At 36.2% G+C, this 24,194-nt stretch overlaps 5 protein-coding genes across 8 annotated transcripts; 2 read left to right on the top strand and 3 right to left on the bottom strand.

The window, feature by feature from the left end:
* Nucleotides 1–244: 244 nt before the first annotated feature.
* Nucleotides 245–3,589, bottom strand: LOC105174828 (DDRGK domain protein). Its single transcript, XM_088876149.1, has 8 exons — nucleotides 3,322–3,589; nucleotides 3,022–3,130; nucleotides 2,221–2,327; nucleotides 1,836–1,937; nucleotides 1,591–1,752; nucleotides 1,274–1,330; nucleotides 1,020–1,056; nucleotides 245–857 (listed from the first exon to the last, which is right to left on the bottom strand). Exons 1-8 carry the CDS (start codon nucleotides 3,436–3,438, stop codon nucleotides 652–654), a joined length of 897 nt encoding a protein of 298 aa, XP_088732275.1. The 5' UTR covers nucleotides 3,439–3,589; the 3' UTR covers nucleotides 245–651.
* Nucleotides 3,590–4,857: 1,268 nt separating this feature from the next.
* Nucleotides 4,858–6,836, bottom strand: LOC105174827 (pectinesterase 2.1). The gene is made up of 2 exons (XM_011097037.3): nucleotides 5,815–6,836; nucleotides 4,858–5,728 (listed from the first exon to the last, which is right to left on the bottom strand). The coding sequence occupies exons 1-2, from the start codon at nucleotides 6,773–6,775 to the stop codon at nucleotides 5,037–5,039; spliced, it is 1,653 nt and encodes a 550-aa protein (XP_011095339.1). The 5' UTR covers nucleotides 6,776–6,836; the 3' UTR covers nucleotides 4,858–5,036.
* A 6,344-nt stretch (nucleotides 6,837–13,180) lies between these two features.
* Nucleotides 13,181–15,241, bottom strand: LOC105174825 (pectinesterase 2.1-like). The gene is made up of 2 exons (XM_011097036.3): nucleotides 14,138–15,241; nucleotides 13,181–13,980 (listed from the first exon to the last, which is right to left on the bottom strand). The coding sequence occupies exons 1-2, from the start codon at nucleotides 15,210–15,212 to the stop codon at nucleotides 13,292–13,294; spliced, it is 1,764 nt and encodes a 587-aa protein (XP_011095338.1). The 5' UTR covers nucleotides 15,213–15,241; the 3' UTR covers nucleotides 13,181–13,291.
* Nucleotides 15,242–17,002: 1,761 nt separating this feature from the next.
* On the top strand, nucleotides 17,003–17,662 carry LOC105174824 (2S seed storage protein 1). Its single transcript, XM_011097035.3, has one exon. It carries the CDS (start codon nucleotides 17,074–17,076, stop codon nucleotides 17,518–17,520), a length of 447 nt encoding a protein of 148 aa, XP_011095337.2. The 5' UTR covers nucleotides 17,003–17,073; the 3' UTR covers nucleotides 17,521–17,662.
* A 4,371-nt stretch (nucleotides 17,663–22,033) lies between these two features.
* LOC105174821 (uncharacterized) lies at nucleotides 22,034–24,168 on the top strand. Of its 4 annotated transcripts, none has more exons than XM_020698441.2 (5): nucleotides 22,041–22,208; nucleotides 22,327–22,424; nucleotides 22,579–22,678; nucleotides 23,413–23,595; nucleotides 23,734–24,168. In XM_020698441.2, exons 1-5 carry the CDS (start codon nucleotides 22,152–22,154, stop codon nucleotides 23,788–23,790), a joined length of 495 nt encoding a protein of 164 aa, XP_020554100.1. In that variant the 5' UTR covers nucleotides 22,041–22,151; the 3' UTR covers nucleotides 23,791–24,168. The 4 variants fall into 4 exon arrangements, with proteins under 4 accessions (XP_088732799.1, XP_020554100.1, XP_011095332.1 ...); XM_011097030.3 differs by having other exon boundaries at nucleotides 22,048–22,208; nucleotides 23,756–24,168; XM_011097031.3 differs by having other exon boundaries at nucleotides 22,049–22,212; nucleotides 23,756–24,168.
* The last annotated feature ends 26 nt before the right edge of the window (nucleotides 24,169–24,194 follow it).

The following is a 24,194-nucleotide window of genomic DNA, read 5'->3' as shown; positions in this document are numbered from 1 at the left end:
ATTACATGTAAACTGACGTACCTTGAACATATAGTTTTTTAACAAAAAAGATTTTACATGATCAACTAAATCAACATATACATTTGGCAAAAAATAATGATCGGTTCGACTTTAAAGAAAGAGGCTTCATCCTGATTTCGCTTTCTACAATTTATATTTTCGGCGAACATGCCGCCCCCTGTTTTCCAGTTTTTGCCGTCGGGGGCCGTACCAATTATCAACTATATTCAGGAAAACCAAGGAGTATCACCCAAATAACTCTGAGTCTCAGTTTAACATTCTTTTCTCTAAAACCGAGCAAGTTGATTTACAGACGCATAAAGAAGTCATCATCGGAACAAAACTCTTCACCTTTGTGCTATGACAAAATATGCCTACAGCTACAGCAAAAGAACAGATAGAAAAACAAATTATTTTGCCACAGTACCAAATTTAAATAGTTCAACAGCAGGTCCTTGCGGCACCCATCAAATAGTCCACAAAGACAACTTTTACTACCTGGGTCCATCTCTATGCAAATCACTAGCAGGACATGTCAACTCATATGCACCAAAATTATCTGAAAAGGGTAACGGATCTTCTCCAGCGATTGCGAAGTATACTCATATTAAGTTTACTCTGTACACATGTGTCAACAAGATACCCAGATAATCAAGCAAAAGTTGTGTCCTCCACGCTGCTGACATCTTCAACTAACTGGGCTTTTGGTTCCAAATCTATAAACTGGTTGGACTTGCTAGCAAGGTGTGAGATGCTGACCCTACCCTCGCGCTTGATGTAATCCGCAACAACTTTCATTTCTTCCAGTGAGATGTATATGTATTTTCCTCTATCATCCATTACACCAGATAGTCTTCCTGTAAAAACAACACATTCAGCTTCAAGATTTTCGGCATGATAACTAAACTGGGATGCCAGCGGAAAATCATAAAAGTAACTGCTTCCTCTGCATGGAACTCAACAGAAAACGGATGCAAAATATAGGAACTTCTAAGCTTATTAATAGGAAAAAAGCATACCCATAGATTCTAGAGAAGTTATCCGATTGATACAGTCCTGCATCAAAATGAGAAGCACAATGCATGAGAAAGGTGCCACAGAAGGCCAAGGATAGCAGCATTACTCCAAAGGTGGTTCTAGGTTTATAGACCTTTTTTACAATTTTTAGTTTTATTTTTCCTGGGTGAGGGAGGAGGATCACTCAAATACCTGCCCAAGGTTGTTTCTGTTTATTATCCATGGAAATAGTAAATAATGACACTACAAGAGCTACCTGAGTGCGCAACTTAAACTCTGCAGCAATATCTTCCAGAGGAACACATTTATGCTTCTGCAGAATCAAATGAAAATGATAAAAATAACCATCTGAAGTTCTCTACCTATCAAGTTTACTTTTCATGCACCTACAGCATGTATCTTGACAATGACAACAAAGATGTAAAAACAGAGAACCTTGAGTAATTTCAACTTATATGCCCTAGATCATGAAACTTGACATCCAACTACTCAGAATGTTGTGTGCCAAAAAAGGATATTTAAAAACGTTGATCCTCAAATAATCAAGAGATAACTGGAAACATCTGAAGTCACCTTGATATACTCCACAAAATCAAAAAGCAATCCCTGGCTTCCATCCTGCACTTCGTTTTCTGTTGTTCCTTCAGCATCAATTGAAAACTCTCCTTTCCATTTTTCGAACTCTAATGCAGCAGCTTCTTCCTCCTTAGCTTTCCGAGCTTTGGCTTCTTCTTCCTGGGTAAATTATATCCAACACTTTCTAACAAGTTATGACATTTAATACTTTCAAAATTTATTATAAACTTCTATCAACTAACCAGCTTTCGTTCTTGAGCTTCTCGCTCTTCATCCTTCCTTCTCCGCATCTCTTCATAACGATCTTGTTTTGTTTTCCTTGAATCACGTGCAACCTCGTCAGCCTTCAGAAGAAATCTAAGATGTCAAGATATGAACAGTTGATGTCCCAAGGGATCAATAGAAAATAAAGCGGCAATGTTCAATGCCCACTTCTGAAGCCTAATTGAAACATAAAAAATGTCCAGCATCTCTGAAGCTCAAAAAGTTCTTCCTCAATTAGGTTTTCGATTAGCTAGCAAACAATGCAATAAGTTTCCAGAAGATGCAATAAGCTCAACGACACAAAATTGAAATCTGCATTCAGCATACAATGCAAACAGAAGGTCAGGCAATAAGAAACTTTACCTGGCGTTGTGCTTCTCGCTCTTGCCGTCTCCTTTCCTTTTTCTTTGAGGCTTTAGCAGCGTAGTAGCCGTCTGCAGCCTCCTCCTCATCACTTCCATCAAGAGTTTCTGTAATTTCAAATTAACAACTTAATTTCTACATCCATAAGGGATGCAACAACAGATTAAGCCTTTTCACATGGGAAAGATTATTTCCCTAGTGAACCATGAGAACATTATCAGAAGCAGCAATGCCAAACCCATATGACAAGAGAAGTGCCAGGTAAACATATCTACATTTCTCATATTAAGATAATGTGGTGAAAGACATCTGAAGTGTTAATATCCATATTGAAGATGAGGTCAAATGCCTAAAAGTATGATAGGGTAGAAAATCAAGAGCATATCTCCAGGTAAAAATATCAAAATTGGAAAGCAAAAAAATCTTTAGTATCCAGGCAGGACCCTCTTTTAAACTGCACAGAAGAACCCTTCACCTAAATAATAATTTTCTTCTTCTCAAGATTAACTCCCAGTAGAAACTTCTCCTGATGTGAAGTTGTGCGACAAGTTCATCAAGAATTGAATTTAGTTAAACTTCTCCTGATGTAATGGTCCGCAATGAACTCATTGAGAATTAAACTTATTCAATGATGATAAAATGCTGAAAATACGCGAAACCAGGTCGGTACCACTACCACCCAATATAGAACACAAAAATCATATAACACTACCAGCTAACATGCAAAAATGCTGTTATTAAACCAAAGAAGATGATGATGATGTCGATGATGATCACGATGATGATGAAGAAGAAGAAAACCTTCCACATCAGCAGCAGCTGACGACGTACTGGCAGCAGAAGAAGCTGCAGGTCTTCGGCGCATTCGACGTGCATTAGTAGCCCTAACCACCCTTTCACCTTGTATATTCTACATCAAACCCAAATAATAAATATATTAAAAAAATTTATTGTTTCAGACAATTAATCATCATATTTATTCAATCGAGGAACTTCAAGACCAAAAATTTCTCAATTTCAAAAACAATAGTGAAGATCACAGAATCTCCACCAATTTTCGAATTCAACAGGCAGACAACTTGAAATGGGATAACTACATACCTGACGCTCTTCTTCATGCTGGTGAACGCGAGAATCGAGCCGACGTCTCCAGAAATACAGCGGAATCAATGAGAAAACCACAACCATCATCACTAAAGGCACGAAAATATCCTCCATCTTTCCTCAAATTAATTAACAAATTACTAAGACGCTGTAACAGGAACTAAATAATTTATGGAGAATCGATAGATAATTGAACAGCCGGAAGATCTGTGAGCAATTTAGGCACAAGGTTTTGGTTTCACTTTAACCGAAATATAACCTGGATCATAATCTACGTCGTCGTATCGGTGTTTTAGTCATGTTGCGCCCTAATCTAATTAGGTTTTGTTCAGTTGCAATTAATTAAGAAAAAAAAATGTAAGCAATTTAGTTATGTGATAATTCTCATAAAAAAAATAATTAATAATTTAGCTCTTTATATTTTTTAAAATACATCATTTTTTTCCCTCCTCTGTATTTTTAAAATGAAGCAATTTACCTATTTATCCAGGAGATAAGTTATTATATTTTTTACAAAAATTAATTCCTCATTCACAATATCACAAAGGAATAAATTGCATTAAATTCAATTAATTAATGTCTCACAGAGAATATCTTATAACAATATAAAAATATTATAAAATATTCAGTAAATTCAACAAGAATATAAAATTTAAAATTAAAGTATCGGAGACTTACAAGTTACATTAATTTGCTTTGCAGAATTTTTAAAACTTAATCATATTAATGTTAAAATTATCCTAAATGATATAATATAAATTACATAATATTATTTATCATGTAATGAGCTTAAGACAATCTAATTAAATTTAACCAAACAACCTCTAAAACGAATGAGTAAGTTGGATCTAATCTTGCATTAAAACACAACTCAATATCATGCAGTTTTACCTTCAAATTAGTATTTATTCGAGTTTTCTATTCAAAATTTATCAAGAGATGACAAGTTTGAACCCCACAAATATGGATGCGTAGCTATATTTTAATAGTAGTATTTTGTTTGTTCATTTATTTTAATATATGGTTGTTGATTTAAAAATATTATCTTTCCAATTTGTATGTAGTGATGTGCAACGTAAAAAGATACATAAATTTTGAATAATCCCATGAAAGAAGATTGGGCGTTTGAATATGTGCAATGGCCATAATTTGGTTCAGCAAAACACAGCAGTCTAGAACGTTGTTTCGTATGATATTTGATGCCAGTGCATTCACTTTCAAAGCTACATTGAGTTGACCTACTGGATAAGGTGACCACAACCTCGGCACTGAAGCCCACAGCGAACGCTAATGTCGATTTGTCTCAAATGGGTCAAAGTCTATCATATGTTATTCATTTTTCACCGTTTGCTCAATTTTTCTAAGGTTTTTATGCACAATTTCTAATTTTAAAGTATTTAAGGATCTAACTTATGATAATCACAAGAATGTCTTGTTAATATAAATTATTTGTAACTTGTGAATGACATTGAAATTTGAAGGGTTATTCTTAGTATGGTAACACCAACAATGCTATCATATACTCAGTCATCATACATAGTAGAAAATTTTTATTTGAAATTAAACTTGACCATACACAAACCATCCATATTAAGGCACGAGCAGTTAATTACTACAACATAAACTCAAATCCATGCTCAAATACATAACTACTGCATTGTGACATAGATAACAGCAAGAAAATCTTAACCCGGTAAGCAAACTCCATGCTTTTACAAGCCCTCAGTGTAGGCCACTCCAGTGGAACCCAGCCATTCAACGCCCTGAATCAACTCCTTCACGGTGAACTTTGCGGCCTCAGCAGCATTTGTTATAACATGATACCCGGCCCACTTCACTCTCTTGCTGGTCCCGGCGCCGGGACCCTTGTTCATATACTCCCCATAATACAATGTCTTGAGCGCGAAATCCCCACTCCACTCTGACCACCCCACCGGATCAATGTGGTCCCCGATGTACGACTGCATCACCACAGTCCTCGAGTACTCCTTCCAGGGCCGCCCCAAGTACGTCGGGAACGAACTTTTCACCGGCTCCAGGTCCTCACTTGCTCTGATTTCACAGTCTTGAATCGAAGTCCCCGTGTTCTGATTCGGGTCCGTTCGCCCCTGCGCCGTCACCATGTTTTTCTGGCTTTTCATTGGCTTCCGGGCCACCAGCTTGCATTTCTGGAACACTACCGCTGCGTTTCCGAAGATGAAGTCTACGGTTCCCGTGATGTAGCTGTCTCTGTAGAACTGACGCAGGGAGTGCGCGTAGAGTGTGTCTTGGTAGGCGTCGATGCGGCAGCGGTTTATGACGGATTTGTCAGCCCCGACACGGAGCGCCACAGCCTGGTGCTTTTCCGGGCCGGCCGTGTTCTGGATGCGGATGTCTTGTAGCATGAATCCCTCCCCGACTGCGGCTGTAAAGGCATAAATTTTTTTATGAGATTTGCCCTTTTCTATATATGTTGTTCCGAGTTTAACTAGCTCTTGAACAAGTACTTACCAAGGGTGGCGGATTTGAAGGTTGTGGATCCATCGACAACGTTAAGGTCACCGGTTATGATGGTCGAATCCATACCATCACCAATGATCATCAGATTCTTTTTATTCTTACCAACTTCGACATTCTCCTTGTACGTCCCTTTCTTGACATAGATCACGTACCGTTTCTTGCTCTTGTCCGGTGCTGCTGCAATTGCTTCCGCTACTGTCTTGTAATTCCCCGACCCGTCTTTCGCTACAACTAGATCAGCATCTATGGCATTAGCTCTGCTCTGGAGCAGCTTCCTGTCAACTGCCGTGATCCATGAAGGCAGCTTCCCCCTTAAGGACTGCACCATTTCTTTCTCAGGCTCTGATACCGCTGCAAGCATAGCCAAAGAGGCCCTGGCCCTTGAGATCAAGTCTTCAAGAACTGCTCCAAGTGAGTTTCTCCCAAAGGAGTTAAGCCCATCGAAACAGGTGACGTGATTGTCCAGCACAGCACTAAGCCAAGCTTGGGCATCAGCATGAGACGTGCTAGTTTCATTTCTCAGAGCTTTAATCGAATCAAACACAAGATCAATAGACAGGTCAATTAACTCAACGCAATCAGCAAGAGCCCCATGTTCATTATTTTGCCCATTCAACTGATTCTTCAGTTTCCTAGTGTTGAAAAGTGCACCATTCAAATGATGGACTTGATTGATCAAGAACTTCTGCAGTACAATAGTGGCATCACGCGGCGCGACACCGTCAGAAACCACTTCAGACACAAAACCTTGGCATGCCCGGGGATTGAAAGCCGTACGGCAGAGAAATGAAGGAGTTGATTGACCCTTAAGGTTGATGTTTTTGGTTAAATTAGGCAGCAAAAAAGCAGCTGAAATGAGCAGTGCAAAGCCAGATACAGTGAAGAACAGGATTTTGCAGGCAGATGTGGTTTTGTTGGGAGTGTTAAGAAGGGGTTGGTGTGTGGAAGCCATATTGCTGTGATGTTGTATCTTCTAGGCTGCATCGCATAGCAGCTTTATAAAGAAACCCGAGTAGGGCCGATTGTAGTAGAAAATGCGCGAAATGATACACACAACGATAATGCGATTTTTTCTAGTTAAAAGAAACTTGACAGTAATCATTAGTGCAATTTATCAAAAGGCCGAAGAAAGAAAGGTGCGCACACCCATTAGAGAAGTCCTTATTCACATTAAATTTGATCGAATCAAATCAAAATATAATCAAACCACTCTGTATAATAATCACGTAACAAACATAATATATTTATATTAAAATCTTATCCAACTCAATTGAAACAAGAATTCTGAATTCCCCACTCATTAGTGGCGTGTGATACAACAGTGCCTGAAAACCGCTCAGTATCTTTGAGTATTAAATCCAGTTTGCTAGAAAAAGACAGAAAAAAAGTGGGTAATTTGAAAAAAACACATGCACTGGATCTACCACTTGAATTACAGGGCGTGGGTTTTTTTACTACCCATACTTGTGTACTGAACCGGGAATATTGTACTCATCACATACTGTTTTTCTTGCATGCTATTTTTAATGTAGTTTAAAGCGAAGTGGTAGTATTCGGTGGCCATTGTTTGTTGTTATTCATCAAAAAATGAAAAATAGTAGCACTTTTTGTTAGGTCACCTGATGTGATATCTGTCTGGACCATATCAATAATCAGTTTCTTTTTCCCAGAAGAAGGAAAATTCTGCAAGCCCACAGGGTAGACTGGTGGGTTTTCTCAATTGGCCGTTCAACTAAGATTTTGACTTATGGTTTATTTTAAATAAGCTTGAGACAACCTTGAGTTTAACGATAATTACTGGTCTACTGTAATAATAATTATGAATTAATTATATATAATTGATATATATAAGTAATATATATTGATTTAAAATGATTAAATTAATTGCATAATTGTAATTCATTTACTAAAAAAGAAAGAAAGAAAATATGTGGCGAAACTTACAATTTAATTAATTGAATGCAAGTTTTATTGCATTTATTATTCCATTGATTACTGTTATTAAATTATAGTAAAATAGAGTTTGAGTGAACTCGGAAATTTTCCATAACTACGCAGTTTCAAACTTTTACCACCTCCTGCTCAAATTAGAGTGTGATTTTGTCACGAAATATGGCTCGTTTAATTCCATTGCTTTCTGCAAAAAGATTCTAGAATGGAGATAAGTCGCCCAATTTCTATAAATTACTAAATATTGTTGGTATCTCAGTATTAATTCAACGAAAAAATGTGTACTACTTCCTTGCAATATGGGTAACGTGCAAATATTTCATGTGAAAAAAAATATTAAATTACCTCTCTATGTTATAAAAATTTTAAAATAAGAATTATTTTTATATGATATATTTATATAAAATTTATTAATAATTATAATATATAAATATTTATTAAACAAAAAAAATACGATTTTTGATATAAAATTTATAATATTTTTAATAATATATACTTATTTTATTTAAAAATAAAAAGAAAAATCTCACCCCCTCTCCCCTTTCCTCCCCTGCCACCTTCCCCTACCCCCTTTCTCTTCCCCCTCCCATGCCCCTGCCCCTAGCTCCCCTGCCCCACCGCTGGCGCCACCCACCTTCCCCTCACTCATCGCCCGCCCAGTCCTCCCCCCCAACTTCTACCCCTTCCCCCGTTGTTTCTCTCTCTCTCTCTCTCTCTCTATATATATATATATATATAACTATTAATTATATATAATATATATCTATTTAAATATATTTTATTTATATTTTATAAGGTCTCTATATTTATTTAAATATTAATTGTCGATTCAAACAAATTAAAATTTGGATCGTAAATTTACTGGTTCGATTTGAATTTTAAATTCAAATTAGAGCCAATAGTTATTAAATAAGGTTAAAAATGTATTTCTATAATAAGAAATTTAGTAAAAAATGTATGAACTACACGAACTCACATGAGAGGTATAATTGCTCTATTTTTTTCCACAAGGGTAATTTGTTATTTCTTTTTACAGGAGAGTAATTTGCTCATTTCGTATAACATAGGGAGTAATTTGCATTTAGCCCTTAACTCAACTAATATTTCAACTGCGAATTATGACAGATAGACTTACTATTTAGTAATATGTAATATTCCAAATATTTGATGTAATAACTTTTGGGTCGAATCAATCTGATCACAAACAAATGTCATATACTTGTTACGTGATTTGTCATTTTCTCTAAATTACATACTAATCATATGATAAATGTACTATATTTTGTAATATAATTAATTTAGATTTGGCCGAACTATGTAGGAACAAAAGTTTCTCTAACTTTTATATTTGTCAAAGGAATTACTGTTGGAGTAGCCACTTTTCTGCTTTTTCTTTTATAAACATGTGGTAAAATGCACATAGTCTTGAAGGAATCATTGGCGGAGCGAGTCGCGCATCCGTGAATCCATGATTTTGAAATTCTAAGACTTATGGGGGAAATTCTAAAATGGATCAAATTCGGTTGATCTTTAATTAATTATATGTCAAGTGTAATATACTTATTATGTAATTGATATATAGTTCAAATAAAACGATCATTCACATAGTAAGTATGATACACTTACTTTACAAATTGACTTAATTCAATCAAACCTGATGGAAACAAAAAAAAATTAATTTGGTAGACAATGTACGGCCAAAATATACCTTTGGTACGTATTTATTCATACTTTGATCTTCATTTCGTTTGATGGAAATGATAACATCATTTATATGGATTTACCATTATATAAAAATTCAACAACATATAATTTATATAAATATAAATTTACATGTACGACATGAAATGTTTTCCATATACAGTCTTTCTAGCCTCATCAAGTATAAATCTTATCGAGAAGTTGCCACCATCATTGATAACACTTTAATTTGCCCAACAACAATATTTTATTACATCGTTGTAGGGTTTATTACCCCTTGTTTATTGTAAGAAAGAAAGCATCTAAAGACTTTAATGGTAGTAGGTGTGGGACCACGTTTGGTCATGTGAGAATTGAGATGGTATCATCATGATCACAAAAACAAGAAATATAATATTTTAATAAACTAAAGATGCCAATAACATTAAAAAATTATACCATCCTTTTGTTTTTTTTTTTCGAATTTCTTGTGGGTATGGTATAAGATAGAATTTGTAACATATTTTATGTTCAAATTTTTACATGGGTGATCAACAAATTAACTATTACATCATCCAACGTATCAAATGCTAATAGAAGAATTATTGTAACGAGTATATTAGCAAGTGTTGGTTCAATAATAAATGAGTTGGAGCTAAAGTGAATTTTCGTTACACGTTTCAAAATCTTAAGTCATACTTGTTAAGAAGAATTTAACTGATTCATTTCTGTCCTTTTTATTTTTAATATGTAATAAAACATACATTGTAAAAAAAAAAAAAAGAGAAAGAAAGAGAATTGTGAAGATGGATGCATGTGAATGATTGGGCAGAGTGTGGAGCTACGCTGTATCTGGGTCATTAATAATTCTTTGGGGCCCAAGGAGGAGCCCCCATCCCAAAATCCGTCCAAGGATGAAGCCTGCAAGCTTGGCTTAAGAAGGAGTTCCAGTACGAAGGCTTGCTGCATTTTTCTAAGGCCAGCCTGAAGGGAGAAAGGTGCCCTCAAGGGGTTAGACTCTTCAGCCTAAGCGGACTCCCCACCAGGTAGGAATCTGCATGAAGAAGGAGTCCCCTTCATCCGAAGACTTGCTGCTTAAGGAACGGATAAGGTGCAACTGATAATCCTGCCTTCCTCGCCAGATACACTGATCCCCCTCCCCAAAACTTCTGATAAAGAGGGATTCCTTCCCTAACCCCTCAACAGACAGTCCCCTCCCACACTCGAGAACTTCTCTTGCTGATACTCTGCTATTCTAATTTCATGCTATTACATACAGAATTCGCACTTTTATCATAATTTTCATAATTTATTTTTCTATTTATCTATTCTTAAATTCGGGACTAACTTAAGCATCAGAATGCTAACCTTTTGTTTTGCGGGTCCTTCTTCTCAAGAGCTTACACTCAATTAGCCCAAATCCGATATCAAGATTAAAAAACTCTGTATTTGTGCTAAAATCAACGCATCACTATTATTTTAATTTACATGGAAAAAATTCAGTGAAATAGTAAAAAATTCTCAAATTTTAAGGTCATGTGCGGCGTACGTGATCAATTCTAATCAAATTAGAACAAATTAGACTAAAAATAACACCTTTTTATTGCATTTTTCCCTAATTAATCAAATCATAGAATATATATATATATAATTAGACCGAATTTCATAAAAAGCTGATATAATTATCTCATATCATTATTTGAGCGACAAATAATCCAACAAATCTTATCATGTTAATTAGTACGATTCCATAGATTGAAACCACGAGGGTCTTTGTCTTGTCTACCGTCTATCATTTTTTTGTTCTCTTATGATCAAGAAAACATTAACTGCTCCAAAAACACGTTGTCCTTTCCTTTCATCTCAATTGAAACCACAACGGATTCCATCAATCTCCGTCTCATCTTTTCTTCTCTCAACCAAACACTAAACTCATTTCCTCAAAACACGTTTTCCTTTTTCACAAATAAAAGTTCTTTTGTTTAACTTGTCATCGGAACAGGAGCATTTCCTTCCTCAAACAACCATTTCTTATCTTCTCCACGGGAACAAACAAACATATGTGGAGCAAAGTCGATTTTTTATTTCAAATTTTATTGTATTTTTTATTCTAATCAATATATAGATGTGACGTGTTAAAATATTTCCTTAAATAATTGAAATAAAAGATGTAATATAATTACGTACTTTTTTTTGAAACTAAATGTGATAAAAGTCTAACAAATAAAATTAAATTAAAAATAAACATATTATATGAGACCAAAAACACAATTTTTTCTTACGGGGTTGTACATTTAATTTATTTAGAGTCTATATGTAATGTAATAATATGTGCTATATATATGTGGTATATACATTATAAACTGGATGAACTGATTTTTTTAATTCGGTCTGACCGATTAGACCAGTGATCCAATAATTTGATCGATTTATTTTTTTATCCGAATTTGAAAATATTGGATATAGACATATATAATCAAATATTTTTCTGTTAATTTTTGTGGCTGCACAAATGTGGAATGTGCCCTACCCGCATGCTAACGAATGACAACTTTCGATACAATACTAGTTGAATGTAGCACATTTGATATATGTGTACAAAAAATTGACAATACTTAAAATCATTTAAGTAAAATATTTTATCGTAGAAAAAATAATAATATAAAATGATTATGCTAAAAATTAAACGATTTTAACAGAGAATATTTGAAGTAGGAAAAAGAAAAAAATATTAATTAAAAAAATAATTTGTACTTGTAGATATTGGGGGAAATGTGAAGGTTAGTGAGTGAAAAAAAATAAGGAAAAAAAAGGCTAAAAATAAGAAAAACGCTAAAGATATAATATAAATATAAGTAAATTTTTTATAAGTTAATAATATTGAGATCACATGATTTTATTAATTTAAGGAGTTATTAATTAATCGATAAATTAATAATTTATTAATTTAAAGAGTTTTTTTTTTTTATTCAACGAACCTATTGATGATGAAATTGAAAATGATACAATGCCATTGCAATCAATTACGAGAAAGAAAGCACTCATAGCGACAACAACTCTTCACAATTTTTTGTTGCAATATGAGAACATAACACCAGAGCTTTTGAATGAGTAATTTATATTTTATTAAATTGTCTTAATTATATTTGTAATTTTATAAAATTATTAATTTATAATATTGAAGGACCTTAAACTTATATAAGCATCTTTGAAAAAATAATTATCTTATTAATTTAGGCGTTGGGTTCAAATTGGACCAAAAAAAATTATTATTAATTTATAAAGATTCTAATATATATACACAAAAAAAATTGTTTCGTGTTTGTGATGATTGGGTGTGCGCACATGGTGTCGTCTTGAGCTGTTTCTTTCTCTGTGTTTATTTATATTATTATGAGGCCCACCAAAAGAGCACATGAGACAACTTGGGTGGGTGGAGTCTATTTAAATCGTTGTCGTGCTGCCCTGCCTTCAAAAACTGTCCTTCCACTTCCCCCTTAATCCTCCTACCTTGTTGGGGCTATTTGTATTAGTGTTGTACTTGAATCATTCATCTCAATTTCTCAATATATTGAGCTCCAAATAATTTATAGCTCAGATTGAACGTGACGTTATAGAGTCTAAGTAGCTCAAATAAAATCATAATCTGTATAATTTTTTTGAATTTTAATAAGTTTTATGTCATTATTGAATAAACATTAATTATTACTGCGCTGACCCAAACCAATCACAGCACAAACACGAGTTTATTACTACACCATCACAATGGCTAAGAGGAATAAACGTACCACTACGTACCAATAATTTGAAAACGAACTAAAGACGTGCCAGATTGATCTTACAACCCTTCAATGTAGTCCACCACAGTGGAATCCAGCCATTCCTGGCCCTGAATCAACTCCCTCACGGTAAACTTCTCGGCCTCCGCCGGGTCCGTAATAACATGATACCCCGTCCAGTTCACTCTTCTGCTGGTGTCCGAGCCAGGACCCAGATTCCTGTACTCCCCGTAATACAACTTGTCCACGGGACGCCCGGCCCACTCCGACCACCCCGCCGGGTCAATGAGATCCCCGATGCACGACTGCATCACTACGGTCCTTGAGAAGTCCCTCCACGGCCGGCCCAGATATGTACGGAACGAATCTTTCACCGGTTCCAGGTCGTCACTCGCTTTGATTTCACATTCTTGGATTGAGATGCCCGTGTTCTCATTCGGGTCGGATCGGCCCTGAGCCGTCACCATGTTGCTCTGGCCTACCCTTGGTCTGCGGGCTACCAGCTCGCACTTCTGCAGTACTGCTGGTGCGAAGCCGAAGATGAAGTCTACGGTTCCGGTGATGTAACAGTCCCTGTAGAATTGGCGCTGGGAATGCGTGTAAAGCGTGTCTTGGTAGGCGTCCATGTAGCAGCGGTTTATGATGGATTCGTCGGCCCCGATACGGAGCGCCACCGCCTGCCCGTTTTCCGGGCCCGCCGTGTTCTGGATGCAAATATCTTGTAGTATGAATCCTTTCCCAACTGCGGCTGTAGGACATTAAAAAGTTCGGTGTGATTCGGTTTCCAGGGGTAGAAGTTATGTACAAGTTCTTTTAGCTAGTCGATTAGCTCAAACATTGGTATTCATCGAGTTCCTGTTGGATTATATGAAGACCGTAAACAACTGTGGATGAGAATTCCTTACCAAGAGTGGCGGTTCTAAAGGTTGTGAAATTTTCGGAATTATAGCGGTCACCGGTTATGATTGTCGAATTCATACCATCTCCAATGATCATCAGGTTCCTTTGTCTGCTGCCCACTTCAACGTTCTCCTTGTACGTTCCTTTCTTAACATAGATCACGTACCGCCTCTCGCTGTTGCTGGGTGCTGCCGCAACTGCTTCTGCTACTGTCTTGAAATCACCTGACCCGTCCTTCGCTACAACTAGATCAGCTTCTATAGCATTAGCGGTTTTCTGAAGCAGCTTCCTGTCCGCCGGCCTGATCCACGACGGTAGCCTTCCTCTTAAAGACTGCATCATTTCCTTATCCTGCTCTGATACCGCTGCAAGCACAGCCAAAGAGGCCCTGGCCCTTGATACCAGGTCCTCAATAGTTGCTCCAAGCGATTTTCTCCCAGAAGAGTTAAGCCCATCAAGACAGGTGATGTGATTGGCAAGCACACCGCTAAGCCAAGCTTGTGCATCGGCATGAGATGTACGGGTTTTCTTTCCCAAAGCTTTAATTGAATCAGAGACGAGATTAATTGACAGGTCGATTAGCTCGACGCAATCAGCTATAGCCCCCTGTTTATCATTTTGCCCGTTCAACTTATTTTTGAGTTTCCCAGCCCGAAAAATTGCACTGTTCAAATGATGTGCTTGCTTGATCAAGAACTTTTGCAGCACCATAGTTGCATCAGGTGGTGTTACACCATCAGAAACCACTTCCGACACATAATCTTGGCATGCCTGAGGATTTAAAGCCGTACGGCACAGATAGGAAGGGGTTGACAGACCCTTAAGCCGGCTGTCTCCCATTATAATAGGAAGAAGATCAAAAACTAAAAGGACTACTGCGGAGATGGATATAGTGAAGAATAGGATTTTGCATGCAGATATGGTTTTGTTGGGAGTGTTAAGAAGGGGTTGGTGTGTGGAAGCCATATTGCTATAATGTTGTGCCTTTAGGCCGCATCTCATAGCAGCTTTATAGAGAAATAGGTGCATGGATTGATTAGAGTGAAAATGCTCAAAATCCACTGGCCAACAATCATACATGAATCATCAATTTTTCGTTAGACTTGTGTTTTTCTCCTTAACAACGAGTGGTATCATCACTCTCTCCACTGTCTAAAAGTAAATTATAAACACCTAATTATAAATTGAAAACAAAAGTAAATAAAAAGCTGATATACCTATAGCATTCTTCCAAAATTTATTCTGGTTATTTTGCTAGTGTAAAATGATTCAAGAATTATCACCAAGGTATGTGAGCCAGGTCGATGTCACACATCCAAATCTGGAGTCCTCAATTCAGAAATGTTAGGCGTTGAAAATAAGAACACATACATTTATAGTAACTTTCAATTAAAATCCTGCAGTACGAAATCAATTGAGGTCCTGAAATTGATAATTTAGGATCCTATGTATTAGGGCATGCACGGGTACATATGTCCACAATTGATGGAAAGGAAAGATTCATAGTTGAAACTGCTAACAAAACATGTGCATCAACTTGTCAAAACTGAATTGACGTTGCTCCGTAAAATTATGTTTAGGGGTTATTTATGGATAAACCTCTGTCGGTAGGATTTCCTTTAAATGAAACCCCGAGGCCCAGAGTCTCTATCAATATCATTCTCATGTTTCCTCCTCTTAACCAAACTTTAAATGCTCCAATTTAATTTCCACAAACACGTTTACCTTTCAGCAAATAAATTCTCTTCAACTCATCCAACAATGTCAATGTCTCCTCATCGTTTTTTGTCTCTTAACCAAATAAGAATTGTGACGTCGGTGAGATTTTACATATAATTCAGAAATTAATTGATAATTATTAAGAAAATTTAAATTTAATTGTTAATAAATTATAGGACATAATAATAAAATTTGAACGGACTAAATTGGAGTTTATTATAATATTTGAGAATAAATTATATTAATTAAAAATATAAATAGAACGTCATGGTAATTATTAAAAAATTAAATAAAATAAAAAAAATTAAAAAAAAAAAGAGAGGAGTGAGGAGCATCATGCCACCCACCGCCTCACCCACCCCTACATCATTATATATTTATATATATGTACATTGTTTGTAATTTGCCTCACACACACGGGCTCAATTACACACACATTTCGAAGATAAAATAGGTATGAAAAGTTTTATATATTAATTAATTTATTTATTAAATATTATTTATATTGATCCACGTATTATTTAATCGAAATACTTACGAGTTTAATTATTTAAATTAGTATTGAATTAAATATCACATTCCATATAAAAATAATATAGTTTGTTAATTAAATTTAAACATTGTAATAATTAATTTATGCAATTCCATCAAAATTATTAACCAAATATGTAATTTTATATTTTGAAATTTAATTAAATTATATAGTAGCAAGCAATTAATAAAAAATTCATAAAAAATATTCTGAAAACTATCTTTAAGAGTTATATCACATCCACGTGAATTTTTTTACATATTTTATAAAAAATATATTTTTATAATTTTTTTAATAATAATAAAATAATTAACCCCATAAATACTGCAGGTTTTGGCGGCCTGTATAAATAAAGAGTTGGATGTGGGTTCATTTGGTGGATGGATTTCACTGCATGTCTAGTTATCTAATTGCAAGCAACACTGAGCTGATCAGCGGAGCCAACTCCAAACTCCCAGACAAAAAAACCACAGCCAAAACGCCTTCCTACCCATAATTCGCATCAGCGCTGCACCCAGAAACAGCAATGGCAGCATTTGCATGATTTCAGTACGTGTAAGCTCCAAATCCTCCACGTTCTCGCCATGCAATTGCTCACTTCCACTATAAATGCCCTCATCCCTCCTCCCCCCACTTCATCCTCACCAACAAACATCCATCAATTTGCATCACTCATATATACAACTGTAGATGGCAAGGTTCACAGTAGCTCTCGCCGTTCTGTTTCTGATGGCGGCCGCCTCCGCCTCCGCCCACAAGACTGTGGTGACAACCACGGTGGCGGAAGAGGAGGAGAACCAACAATGGTGCGAGTGGGAAAGCCAGCAATGCCGAATGGGGCACTGCATGCAGTGGATGCGGTCGGTGAGGGTGCCGTACGAAGAATCCTTCGTGAGGAGCGCTGTGGCGGATCAAGGAAGGTTCGAGGAGGAGCACCTCCGGCAATGCTGTAACGAGCTGCGGGCCGTGAAATCGCAGTGCCGTTGCGAGGCGCTAAGGTGTATGATGAGGCGGATGATGCAGGAGTACGGGAGGGAACAGGAGATGCAGCAGATGATGCAGAAGGCTGAGTATCTTCCCCGCATGTGCGGCATGAGTTACCCCACGCAGTGCCGCATGCGCGCGATCTTTGCCTGAGCGGATGGGGACTGCGGCTTGATTAGAATAAGAAGAGGCTGTTTCTTAATGCATGGTTTTGGGCAGAAATGGTGGGAACAATTAATAATGTTGTAGCACATGATCGTGTGTGTAATAATAATAGTTACTGTTCTTGCATCTACATCCGTTCATTGCCTATAATTGTTTTGTCTTAATGCATCCCATTTACCAGATCTTCCCAAATAAAAATACTGGATAATGCGCACACCGAATCCTCCAGAGTGGTTTCTTGGACAGGACTAAATCCTCCAGAGTTATGGCCTAATTAATGATAGAATATGAATTCTTAGCGAGCGTATACTTGTAATGTGATTATTGATGATCATATCACACCAACAAACATTAACTGAAAGAATGTGCAATACATGAAAAGAAGATTTTGATTAATAAACGAAAAACTCATTCAATCCAAAAGCAACAAAGGAAATGAAATAAAAATAAAGCTAATTAAAAGAGAAAAAAAAAGGCAGACTTAGCCAAAACCATCAGAAAATAAGTAAAAGACAGCAGAAATGAAATTTGCACCCCTTTTACCAGTTTTGTCCTCAATAAAATTAAGAATATATTCCTTGGATAAGATTAGGAATAGGATTCTCTCTCACCTTTAATTTTATACGTGATCCATTCAGGTCAACCTACTTCTTGATGGCCGCAGACGTGGCATGATCTAACACCTCAACAAGAGATGGATGCAAATAAATAGAGTATTGCACCGGCCAAAAAGAGAAAAAGAAAAACAGAAATTGGGGTCATTTCTGCATGAAGATGGGGATACAGCAACCCTGTTGGATTGCCACGTATTACACCCAAAAAAATACGTGCGACACTCGAAACAAATCTATCTATATACCACTTAATTCCCAAAACCCAACCTTCTCCTCCTTTTTCTTTGGTTCTTTTCCTTGTGAAAATGGGCGGCCACCTCCTATCCCTCTACTCCTCCTCACAGGCATCAAGGATCAAACGCCTAACCGCAACTCTCCCAATCTCTATCTGCAGGGTACGTACGAACGTACGTCATTTAATTTTGTAAACCTACAAATATAATCTCACAGCTTTTAATTACTACAAGAAGTAGATGTATGTATTAATATATGTTTCCAAGTGATGATCATGTGTATGTGTAGAGATACAGTGAAGGGAAGCAAGAGAGCATTAATACAGTACACGGCGGGGTTGATCAGGAGAGAGCACCTTCGACGGCGCAGGAGTTCAAGAGAGTGGCGGAAGAGAAAGCCCGTCAGGGATTCGCCAGCCAGACCGTGGAGAAAGCGCAGGACGGGGCGGGAGAGGCTGTCGTTGGGGACTCCACGTTTGAATCTGTGAAGGAAGCGTACAAGGAGGCTCCAGCTGGTGATTTCCGGAAGACAGGAGACGAACGATGAGGGATATCATAAGCAGCACTAGTAAATACCACTTGCTTTACGTACTCTTTAATGTAAGAGATGATGGATGTGGCTCATGACTGACTTTTCTGCGTAAATGAAATAAAAACGGACTTGACTTTTGTGTTGGTTGGATTTCATATCAAGAATTGGGAAAATGGAGCATCATCACTCATCAGCTGCCAAATTTGCGGGAGGGATTAGATTTTCTGTGTCAAATATTGGGTTAAATTGCAATCTACCTATTTATATTATGAAATATAGGTAAACAACTCCTCATAAAAAATAAAATAATATTTTATTTTTTATATTTGTAAATTTGAAGTAATTTATCTTTTTAATTTGGAAAAAAAATTGCATATTTTTTAAAACATAAAGAAAAATTTACTGTTTATTTTTTATTTGAGGATAATTTACTGATTTTTAATAATAGAAGAGGGTAATGTAATGATAAACCCATAGATTAGAATTTTGGGTTTTCAAAGCAAATGTAACTGCACTTGATTTATTTAAAAGTTAAATTTTAAATGGTTAAAGTTTCAGTTTCATATTTTAAATTGAAACTGTATTATTGTTGCTTCTGCTGCTTCATGGCTGTCAAATCCAATTCTTTAATGACATTATGCCAATTAAAATGTTGCATTGAAGGAAATGTGGATGGAGCTGCCTATAAAAGGATGATGCCACATACTCCTCAAAAAACACACTTACACCAGCACAACTACAAACTCTCAATTCTTCTCTCTACCTCTCTCTCGGGTGCTCTCTCTCTCTCTCTCTTTTTCGGCCTATCTCTCTCAATATTTTAAGATTTGAGATTCTTATTTCAATAACGAGTTTTTAAGTGTTTGATTGAGGTGTTCTTTGGTATAATGCTAAAATCAAAAAAATTGTAACCGTTTTATCTTGAAAGAAATTACGTTGTACCCAATACACGACTGATATAGGACGTATATTTTTTCAAGGCAAGCAGTGAATTCTACGATTCGTAAATTTTTACGATTACCATTGGACTAAAAATCATTAGAAATTTTCGTTGTAAGTTTTCTATTTAATATTCTTGTTGTAAATAGATTGTTATATTGCTTTTGATTTCTAAAATTAGATTGTTATATTTCAAAATGTTGTTTCATTACACGAAATTAAAAATTTTTCAACAATCTTGAAGAAAATATACAAGTTTGAAAAATCAAATTTTGTTGGAACGTCGAAAATAGTTTTGTAAATGTTGTTTTGAGATTTTTTGAAATTATCTAGAATGTTATTTCTAATTTCCAAAGATATTAAGAATGGTCGAACCAATTTCTGTTGCAATTTCGACACCAAAAGTCGGCTTAATCGCTTTGTCGATAAGTTTTCGGGTTAGTTTTTCACGCTGGCAACAACAAATGAAAATTTAGTAAATCTGAATCCACTGAGACCGATTCTGGAACTGTTGAGACATCGCAATGAACAGAGAGTGATCAAATAGCCAAGGAGCGATTTTGTTAGCTTTTATCAAATACGATTTTTGACGTCTGTTGTTTCGACTCTTATACTGCTAAGTTTTTGTCGGATGAGTTAGACCGAAAATATAATACTGAAGAACAAAGACTCGAAAAGTATCAAATGGTTGAGGACAAGTCTGTAGCTGAACAGACTCATGAAATTATCAACATGTGGAAAAGATGTCTAATGTAGGGGTTAATTCTAATAGTACTAGTCTGACTCATGAGGAATCAGATGAACATAGACGGAGTAAGAGAGCTAGGGTTGTCAAAAATTTTATAAGTGACAATATCGATGATGATCTGATAACTTTCAGAGATGCTATAGGTTTTTTCAAAAAACAAAGCAATGGAAAGAAGTTGTCAAAAGTGAGATGGACTTTATTGTTTCTAATGGAATATGGGTGCTAGGCGATCTCCCTCCAGGGTATGCTACTATTGGGTGTAAGTGAATTTTCAAAGAAGAAATTAAAACTTGATGGGGCCATAGATGAGTTTAAAGCCAAATTGGTGGCTAAGGGTTTTAAACAAAAGGAGGGAGTAAACTATTTCGATACCTATTTTTCGGTAGTTTGGTTGACTACAATTGCTTCGATGTATAATCTCCCAATTCACCAGATAGATGTGAAAACAACATTCTTGTATGGTGAACTTGAGGAGGAAATATACATGGATCAACTTGAAGGATCTGTAGCTCATGGTAACGAGCTCAGAGTTTGTAAACTTGTTAAATCTCTCCTTGGATTTAAACAAGCACCCAAAAAGTGGCATGAAAAGTTTGATAAAACTATTCTTACTTTGGTTTGACCGTGATTAAGAATGATAAATCCGTAAAGTTAAAAGAGATAAAGTAATTATTTTATGTCTGTATGTAGATGATTATATTAATAGGATCATGTATAGATATTATTATTGAAACCAAGTTATGTTTGAAAAATAAGTTCGAAGTGAAGGATATGGGTGAGTCAGATGTAATGCTTAGCATCAAGTTGATTCGTTCAACTGATGGGATAGTCATTTCTTAATCTCACTATGTTGAGAAAATAATTGTTTTAAAAACAGTAGAATTGCAAAGACACCTTATGATTCTTCTGTAGGTTTATTTAAAAATGAAAGTGGTATTCCGGTTGCACAACTAAGGTATTTCCAAATTATTGGGAGCTTACAGTATCTAGCAAATGTCACAAGACCATATATATCTTTTTTTGTCTCAAAGTTGGCTAGATACGTTAATCATCCTGACGGAACTCATTAGGGTGCTTGGATGGGGTACTAAGGTACCTCAAGTGCATAGTGTACTGGCATACATTAGGGCCAATTCCCTGTAGTTCTTGAGGGATATAATGATGTTAGCTGCATAGCCAAAAACTACGGGAGTAATGAGTGTTCAGGATATATTTTTACTTTAGGTGAAGGTACTGTCTCCATGATATTTTTTTTATGATTTATTTTAATAAAATATTTAAATATATATATATATTTAAAAAAAAAAAAAAACAGAGTTGGGATATTTTTTTGGTGTCATTCGAAATTACTCGCACATTTTACTGAAATTCTGGTGACGCTACAGGCACTAGTCAGCCATTTACCACCACGATTTCTGTTCATATGCCAAGCACTTTTAGAAAGCGTGTTCCAAGCATCCGGATCCTCGGTTTCCACCCTTCAGTCGTACATGCTCACTCGAATCTTCAATTTTCACACTCTCAAGGCGAAGACCTAAGCTCTCTCCCATCTCATGGCCCCGGTCGCCCCCAAGTCCGGCGATGCGATTTTTGCCAGCGTTGATAGAGTGGCAAGTATTGCCTCTTTGTTTATTCACTATCCGATTCGTGGACGTTTCATCGAGCAATTTGGTAGTTAATAGTTTTGTTCTGTTATCGTGGTTAGTAATGTTGTTTGGTTGTTCTCAGAACGCGGAGCTATTCACTCTAACATACGGTGCTATCGTGCGCCAGCTCCTCACCGATCTGGAGGAGGTGGACGAGGTCAACAAGCAGCTCGATCAAATGTGATTGTTTATTATTCTGGTTTTTCACTGCTTTTATGGTTTTACTTATTCAATTTATAAAAATTGATTCTAGTGAGTTTCTCTGGATGAGCTTTTGTTTTGAAGTTTTCTTTTATGTGCAGAATTCTTAAGTATCTGTGATGTCATGTTGCAGGGGTTATAACATTGGGGTTCGGCTAGTTGATGAATTTCTTGCAAAATCTAATGTTAACAGATGCGTAGATTTTAGAGAAACTGCTGAAGTCATTGCTAAGGTGCTTGTACTAGTATTCTTCCCATTTATTGCTGTTTGAAGGAATTTTTCAGATTTCCAAAATTTCGATTATGGATTAGTTTAATTTTGGTAGGAGAACTTAAAAATTTTTCGAACCAGAAGGAATGCATGATTTTCCCTTTTGCTTTTGCGATGCATCATATTATAAGTTTGCTAAGCACTTGCACATGCACCAGTATCACCTAAAGCTGGAGTGATAAAATCAGGAAACCTTCTCGTATGAGTTCCTATCACAAAAGTGGGTGAAAAGATGAAGCATGATGGATATAGTTTAAGCAGTGGCTTCTGATTCTCAAAAATTGCACCTATTGTAGAAACTATGACCAGATGCTATTCTTCTTATGTAGAGGCTGTTTTTGAGAAACAAAATTTTCCCTTTTGCTATTTAATGAAATTGGAAAACAGTATATATATATATATATATATATATATATATATATATCATATATTATTTGATTGATGGAAGTGGAGGGATACGATCTCTTCAAAATTTGCCGACGTAAGTTCGCCGAACTTGAATTAGTGTTCAGAATTTTCCTGAACTTTATATGGTGCTTTGATTTTGGCTCACTCTTTCATCTTATGGAAGCTTAGAATGAATTATGTGGAGGTTTTGTTTTAATGGGTGACAGGAGGAAAATATGCAAGTTATACTGTTTTAATGGTTTGAACCTTTTGATTTATTAGATCCATTCTTTAATGTCTCTCGAACAGGTTGGATTCAAAATGTTCCTGGGCGTCACTGCATCTGTCACTAACTGGGATGCAGAGGGGACAACCTGCAGTATAATTTTGGAGGATAATCCTCTGGTAGACTTTGTTGAGCTTCCTGATACCTGTCAAGGACTGTATTATTGCAATATCTTAAGTGGAGTCATTCGAGGAGCTCTTGAGATGGTGAGCATTATCCCTTCTATAAACATCTTATCCTTAAAAAAAAAGGTTTTGCTTTGAGTGGAATTCTACTATGTCTATTCTCATCAATTGTTTGTCCATCATATTACATAGTAGAATTGGCTCACATTTACGCCTCAGTTTCTCTTTCCTTCTCCTTCAGGTGTCAATGAAAACAGAAGTCACGTGGCTGCGTGATATGCTTAGAGGGGATGATGTGTTCGAGCTGCAGGTGAAACTTCTGAAACAAGTTCCAGAAGAGTACCCTTATAAAGATGATGAGTAACATGTGTCCTTTGAAACCTTCCAGTTCCCTTCTATCATTCAGGTTTTCCTTAGTTCCTCCACTCCAATTACCTCTAGCCTACTTGTTCAGAGTTAGGTATTCTCCGTAGCATGAGACTACCTTATGCTGATTTCCGTGGTTAGGATATTTGTCTTTTGTTTTTTGTAGTTTCTATTGAAGTTTACTGACTTGAGCTTGAAGCAAGACCGGTTTAGGATAAACTCAATGTACTGCACCAAAGATATGTTAGGCACTTGTTGAAAAGAGTAGTGATATCGGCTTTTGCAGTACGATTTCTATTTTAGGTGATTAGTTT

Source organism: Sesamum indicum, linkage group LG12 (genome assembly GCF_026168435.1).
Source record: "Sesamum indicum cultivar Baizhima isolate 11 linkage group LG12, ASM2616843v1, whole genome shotgun sequence".
Classification (NCBI taxonomy): Eukaryota; Viridiplantae; Streptophyta; class Magnoliopsida; order Lamiales; family Pedaliaceae; genus Sesamum; species Sesamum indicum.
The sequence above is the reverse complement of the archived record's forward strand: the minus strand, read 5'-3'. Positions and strand labels throughout refer to the sequence as shown.

What these genes read in the sequence shown, in the direction of transcription:
- LOC105174828 (XM_088876149.1), bottom strand. Translation starts at nt 3,438, where the DNA reads ATGGAGGATATTTTCGTGCCTTTAGTGATGATGGTTGTGGTTTTCTCA. An exon ending in AGCTGCTGCTGATGTGGAAG is followed by an intron (nt 2,328 to 3,021) that starts GTTTTCTTCTTC and finishes TTGAAATTACAG; the next exon opens with AAACTCTTGATGGAAGTGAT. An exon ending in AAGCTCAAGAACGAAAGCTG is followed by an intron (nt 1,753 to 1,835) that starts GTTAGTTGATAG and finishes TAATTTACCCAG; the next exon opens with GAAGAAGAAGCCAAAGCTCG.
- LOC105174827 (XM_011097037.3), bottom strand. Translation starts at nt 6,775, where the DNA reads ATGGCTTCCACACACCAACCCCTTCTTAACACTCCCAACAAAACCACA. An exon ending in CTTCAAATCCGCCACCCTTG is followed by an intron (nt 5,729 to 5,814) that starts GTAAGTACTTGT and finishes ATGCCTTTACAG; the next exon opens with CCGCAGTCGGGGAGGGATTC.
- LOC105174825 (XM_011097036.3), bottom strand. Translation starts at nt 15,212, where the DNA reads ATGTATGATTGTTGGCCAGTGGATTTTGAGCATTTTCACTCTAATCAA. An exon ending in CTTTAGAACCGCCACTCTTG is followed by an intron (nt 13,981 to 14,137) that starts GTAAGGAATTCT and finishes AATGTCCTACAG; the next exon opens with CCGCAGTTGGGAAAGGATTC.
- LOC105174824 (XM_011097035.3), top strand. Translation starts at nt 17,074, where the DNA reads ATGGCAAGGTTCACAGTAGCTCTCGCCGTTCTGTTTCTGATGGCGGCC.
- LOC105174821 (XM_011097030.3), top strand. Translation starts at nt 22,152, where the DNA reads ATGGCCCCGGTCGCCCCCAAGTCCGGCGATGCGATTTTTGCCAGCGTT. An exon ending in AACAAGCAGCTCGATCAAAT is followed by an intron (nt 22,425 to 22,578) that starts GTGATTGTTTAT and finishes GTCATGTTGCAG; the next exon opens with GGGTTATAACATTGGGGTTC. An exon ending in TTCGAGGAGCTCTTGAGATG is followed by an intron (nt 23,596 to 23,755) that starts GTGAGCATTATC and finishes CTTCTCCTTCAG; the next exon opens with GTGTCAATGAAAACAGAAGT.